The 5,833-nt window shown below is 47.1% G+C and overlaps 1 protein-coding gene across 1 annotated transcript; it reads right to left on the bottom strand.

Annotated features, from left to right (window-relative positions):
• Positions 1 to 930: 930 nt before the first annotated feature.
• WFDC3 (WAP four-disulfide core domain 3) lies at positions 931 to 4,255 on the bottom strand. Its single transcript, XM_036748633.1, has 5 exons — positions 4,168 to 4,255; positions 3,000 to 3,137; positions 2,365 to 2,496; positions 1,510 to 1,722; positions 931 to 970 (listed from the first exon to the last, which is right to left on the bottom strand). The coding sequence occupies exons 1-5, from the start codon at positions 4,253 to 4,255 to the stop codon at positions 948 to 950; spliced, it is 594 nt and encodes a 197-aa protein (XP_036604528.1). The 3' UTR covers positions 931 to 947.
• Between the last annotated feature and the right edge of the window lie 1,578 nt (positions 4,256 to 5,833).

The following is a 5,833-nucleotide window of genomic DNA, read 5'->3' as shown; positions in this document are numbered from 1 at the left end:
TCATTTGTAAAATGAGAGTTTGGGCCAGGTAATTATCCAAAGCCTTCTTCTGTATTGATCCTATGCAAGCCCTCCATGACTTATTGGGTGTCTTATGAGTTACTGTGGCTAAAAAGTAGTCCTCTTCCCTGGATGTCTGGTAGTGAGCTTCATTGGGCTTAGGTAGGTACAAGGCTCGCTGGATAGCAGATGCTAGGCAGGGGTGGGGAACTTGCTGCCTGAAAGCCATATGTGGCCCTCTAGGTCCCCAAGTGTGGCCCTTTGACTGAATCCCACCCCTGCATTAGACTATTGCTGGGCCCATTCTCTAAGCTTTTCCAGCATGACTAGACCTACCAGAGCTCATAAACTTCTGGCATGGCCTTTGAGACCCCGGGGACCCCTCCTTACTAGAATGAAACCTGGAAAGAGGACTATTATATTATTCTTAAGGGTCAGGGTGGGTGGATAGAGTACTGGGCTTGGGGTCAGAAAAACCCAGGTTCAGACACTATCCTTGCTGCTTACTAGTAGTTCTGTGATCTTAGACAAACAATCTTTAAGCCAACTTTAAAGTCCCTGTGCCTCAAAGTCCTTACTTTAAAGTCCCTGGAGTTTCTGTACCAATTAGTAGACTAGTTCCAACCTGTTTGCCTTGGTGGGCTGAGCTCCTAGGGAAGAATAACTTTAGATGACTTCATGAATTTGCATATCTTCTTATGATTTCAAGCCCTCTTCCCAGAAGCAGAACAGACAGGGAGTGCGAACATCAGCATTTATTGAGGAGGAAATCAGCTTGAAGAATCCCTTCCCTCCCCAAAGCTGTGTTGCAGGGTCCTAGGAGAGCAATGGGGTCAGAACTGGGGGCCAGGGAGTAGGGCCATCTGTTTCCCAAGGTCAGGGATCCCAGGAGGCCATTGAAGTCCAGCCATTCCTGGAGTTGAGGAAGTTCTGGAACATCAGATCACCTAATTCACTTGGGTTTCTGGAACTGAAACATATTTTGTCATATAGGGTGGGGAGAGTTGGGTGTGTGGGGGTCAACTTTGAGATTTTGCTTCTCTACCCCTAGGGTTCAGAAGATGAGTATCTTTCTCTACTACTTTTTCCTAATCCCTTCAAAAACCTTTCATGGATCATTCTTTACACCCTTTACACCCTAGCTTCAAGCCACTTATCCTTCCCTCCCCCTTACCTCTTATTTCTCCCCTATATACGTGTCCTGCTCCTGTCTGGCTGGTCTCATTGTTGCCTAGGCACATTCCCACCTATGCCTTTGGAATGTTCTCTCCTATTTTCTTTTCTCATCTAAGTTTTGCTCATTCTGTAAGGTCAGCCTCCTCCAGGAAGCTTTCCTTGACCATCCCAACACACAGGGATCTCTCCTCCCTGTATAGATCCCTGGCTATACTTCTCCTAGGGCACTCTATGTTATCTCTTGTTCTGTCTCTTTGTAGAGACTGGGAGCTCCCAGAAGGCATTGAGTTTACCTCCTCCTCAGTATCCCACCCAAGTGGCACAGAAGCTCACCTGCCGGTATTTCAGGGATTGGAGTCTCCGTAAAGTTTTGAGGGGGAGGCTCCTCCTCAGGAGTCTGGGTGGAGTTTTGAACTGGGATAGGGGTCACACAGAACTGGCCACAGCCAGACTTGCAGCATTTCTCTTCATATGGACAGTTCTCATCAGTTTTACAGACCATTATACAAAGGTTCTGGAAGACAACCGGACAATGGCCAGCCCGCCCTATGTGAAGAGAAGGGAGGGGAAGAGGAACAGGTCACCAGCCATACCTTCCTCAGCTCCTATCTGGAACCCAGAGTCTTATGCAGAGTCATAATTCAGACTAACTACTGGCTCTAGATCATGGCAACTGAAGTCAGAGGGGGTGAGAACTTGAAGCCCCCTAAGGACTCAGCATATTGGGGGTACAGAGAGCCTTGGTTTGGAGCACTCTGTGCTTTGGGGCCTCAGCTGTTTCTCCATTTGTAAAAGGAGCAGCTCGGCTAGGTGACTTCTAAGATCTTGTCTAGCCTCATCATGCCATGTGACTTCTCTGAATTCCCTCATAATTTTAGAGATGAGGAAAACAAGGCCCAGTGAGTTCCCAAGTGATACAGTGAGTTGGTGGTACATGAACCCAGGATTCTTGGTTCCTAGTCCAATCATCTTTTATTACACTAATGTCCCTTCTTGGTTTGTATGATACCAAGATGAGCCCCTGGCCCTTCAACGGGCTGAGCTCTCTAGGCAGGTTGAAGGTATATAGGGGTGGGGCTGAGGGCATGAATTCCTCTCCCTTCTCATCCCAGGTACCACCTCTGAGAGTGGACTCTGAGCGGGCTCTAAGCAGTCTTTGATGATTGGACTCTAAAAGTGCCGACTTACCTCCGTCAATATTTCCCTGGCACATGTGCCCACAGCCTGTGCTGCAGCATTTCTGACCGTGGGGGCAGGAATCGTCTCCATGGCATAGCTCTTTGCATGGAAGGAGATCCTTAGGGCATAGGCCTGGTTTCTCTGCAAGAGAATCATGGAAGGTCATAAGTAAGAAGGAACAATGTCAGGACTAAAAGGGAGGTTAGAATATAATACCCATAATGTAAGAGATGGAAAGAAACTTCTGGGTCATCTAGTTTAACCTTATTTTGTAGAGGAAGAAACAGGTACAGAGAAAGGAAACTAACTGGCCTAAGGTTACACTGATACTTAGTGGTGGAGTCAGCACTGGAGTCCAAGTCTTTCAAACTAGGATTTTTTTCATTGTCCTAGTAAGTGGTCTGGGACCTCATTGGCTACCCCATTTCATCTTTAGGCCTGGGCTTCTTCCAGGAAGCCCTGCTGGCTGGGGGTCTTAGGACCCCTTCCCCTACTCCCTCTACCCCTCCACTACTCCCTACATAACCCTACCTCCAAGTACCTCCTCCAATACTCCCAACATGATTCCTGACTTCTTGGTTCCTGGCTTTGGGGTGGGGTGTGGGTGGGTGGGTGGGAGAGAGATGGCAAGGGCAGAGTCTTACCTGATAACCTTGCAGCTGAATCCTTTAAAGTGATCCCTGTATCTGCAGGAGCCTCTGTGGTGTTGTCAGTACTAGTAAGTGGGTCATTCGAATCCAGGGGAGGAGGTGAAGCATTTTTGTGGGATGTCTTTGTAGGACCTATTATAAGGTATATATTAGGGAAAAGCACAGGCGCCAAACCCAGTAAGGTTAAACCAGACAGGGGTGCATGGATGCCCCAAGCCCCACTTTCTTCTCTTCTGTGACTCATTAACACAAGTTGGGCCCCATTTCATCTGTTCATTCTCAGTGCACCAACACACAATTCCAATTAGGCTTTTGCATACCCCTTCACATAAATAGATAAAGACATATAATCAAACACAGACATCTAGATCAAGATCCAGAATAGCATACCACCCCAAATGTCTATGTATGCATGGGGATTACTTTTCCCCATTCTATTCTGAGCCACCCCAACCCAACCCTTTTCAGCCCAGCCCTCAGCACTCACTTGGGCGTCCTGAGAAGGGGCCATGCCAGGATCAGTCAGTGGTAGTGTTGACAATAGGGGAGAGTGGCAGAGTCAGTATGATTGTGACCCCAATCCCCCACCTGGCACTGCTCTGGCCCTACAATGATCCTCAACCCCTGACTAGGATCATTTATCCCTGATCCTGAATCCTTAAATCCTGGTATTTAGCTTTAAACTCTTTTCTTGAGCCATAACCCCTGGATCTGGGTCCTGGCCCCTAGGACTTAGCACCCAGGGCACTTGCCCTCTGGCCAAAACTTCTATGTGTGCTCTCTCTGTCTCTTCCTTCCCTCCAGCTCTTCTAGAAAGACTTGGATTCCCAGAATCTATCCAAACACTGAGGATTCTCAGCCTTCCCTTCATTGCTATGTCCTTCCTGTGCAAGGGAAGCCTTCATCTGATGAGTATGGAGGGGTGGGCTGGGTATAGCACACACTCTTCCCCCATCTTCTAAGAAGTCCCAGAGAAATATTTTGAGTCAAGTCAGGGACTTTAGGCCTGGTTTGACTCAACTAGGACAAAGCCTGATCTTCTGGCTACAGGGAAAGAGTACTAACCACTCTCAACTCCCCATTGACCCTATAAGGCTAGCTCAGGTCTCCTTTCTCTATGATTTTTACCCCAAGAACCCCTAATCTCCCACTAAACAGATACCTTTAAAAAGGAAGCTCCCCATCAGTGGAGGTAGCAGCAGGGAGAAGATTAGGAACATCAGGAAGGGGCTGAGCAGGGTGGGCTTCATGGTGTTCTTGAGAGTGGGTGGGAGAGGCCAGTCTGGGGCTAGGATTATACCTAGGGGTGGGGACTGGTGGCCTCTGGGAGGGGCTGAGCACTGCTTCCTCCAGACTTCATCTTACAGGTCCAGATCTAAAAAGCATCCTGGTGCCCTCAGGGAAGTGCTTTGGACAAGACAGCTTGTGCCTGGGCACCCAGCCATGAAGAACCTTCAGCTAGCCTGCTCCCTGCTGGTGGTGGGCATCTCTGCACTGCCTCAGGCTTGAGAGGTTCCTGATGGTCCCAGGATCAGATATCTCACCTGGACTTAACAAGAAACCCTCCTTAGTTGTTCAAAGATCAACTCAGGTGTGTGGGTTCAGGTCTATATGGGTATAATATATCCACCATCAGCATCATGGAGCTTGCCTTAGAGCCAGGGCCCTAAAGGGAAGGGGGAATGGATGGAGAGCAGAGCATTGCCTGAAGGAAATGAGAAGGGTGCAAGAAAGAAGGGTGTCACTAACAGAGGAGAGAACTTGGGAATTGTTCCCGTAGAGGAGATGGTATCAGAGAACCTGGGGTTGGAGTCATTATGTTCATCTCTTGGCCTCCAGGCAGGATCCTTTCTAAAGGAGCACAGCCAGATGGACCCCTCACAATTATCCACAGGAGAAAATAATGAAAAATTAGGTTTGACTGTAGAAGTAATATTAGTTGCAGTAATTTATGTGAATTGTTTATCATGTATGCTTAGTTTCCGAGCATTACAGTAACAGTTATGCATAATATTAAACTTTTCAGATTAAGAACAACAACAAAAAAGTTTTGAAATTTTTTGGGGAAGAGATTCTTCCACTAGCTTGGTCATGAGGTTCTCTGTTTCATAACTTTCAGAGAAGGATATACTTCTCCTGACTCCTGACTCCAGGGCCGGTGCTCTACTCACTGCGCCACCTAGCTGTCCCTATACTTCTGAATATATAGGGTTGAGAACTAAGCAGGGCATGCTCCCCTTCTCCCTCCCTTCCTCCCATGGTTCCAGGCCATAGTGTACTGTTCCCAGTATTTCCATATCATCAATGGAAGATGATGCTTTGATGCTTCATTGCACTTTTGTCTTCACTGATGTGGGTACTCCCTCTAATAGTACAGATCATAGTCCATCTTGACTTCTCATCCTGGGTGACTTTTGTTCATGTCTTCCAAAGGAGGTCCACCAAAGTTGCTTTCCTCTAACTGTCTTGACATTATGATGTAGGACATGGGTGGCTATTTGGTTATCCCTCAAAATCCTGAGGAAGCAATGGACTCCTAATGTTACAGATAGAATTGACTATCATTCTAAATGGATTTCCTTGCCATTCCAAATGCAATCCCCCCATTCTAGATAGAACTTCCCAACATTTTAGATGAAACTTCATTATTCTGAGTGGAACTCACCCACATTCTAGGTAAACTAAGAATACCGTCTGGCATGTGTACAGTGCATTAAGGCTTGCAAATCACTTTTCATATATTATCTTATGTGATCACTATATCAGTCCTATGGGGGAGATTCTACAGGCATTACTATCGTCATTTCACAGATGAAGAAACCAAGGCT

This window comes from Trichosurus vulpecula, chromosome 3 (genome assembly GCF_011100635.1).
Source record: "Trichosurus vulpecula isolate mTriVul1 chromosome 3, mTriVul1.pri, whole genome shotgun sequence".
In the NCBI taxonomy this organism is placed as follows: Eukaryota; Metazoa; Chordata; class Mammalia; order Diprotodontia; family Phalangeridae; genus Trichosurus; species Trichosurus vulpecula.
Note: the sequence above shows the minus strand (reverse complement) of the source record. Positions and strands in the feature narration are given on the sequence as shown.

What these genes read in the sequence shown, in the direction of transcription:
- WFDC3 (XM_036748633.1), bottom strand. Translation starts at nt 4,255, where the DNA reads ATGAAGCCCACCCTGCTCAGCCCCTTCCTGATGTTCCTAATCTTCTCC. An exon ending in CCAGGGAAATATTGACGGAG is followed by an intron (nt 1,723 to 2,364) that starts GTAAGTCGGCAC and finishes CTCTTCACATAG; the next exon opens with GGCGGGCTGGCCATTGTCCG. An exon ending in AATCCCTGAAATACCGGCAG is followed by an intron (nt 971 to 1,509) that starts GTGAGCTTCTGT and finishes AATATGTTTCAG; the next exon opens with TTCCAGAAACCCAAGTGAAT.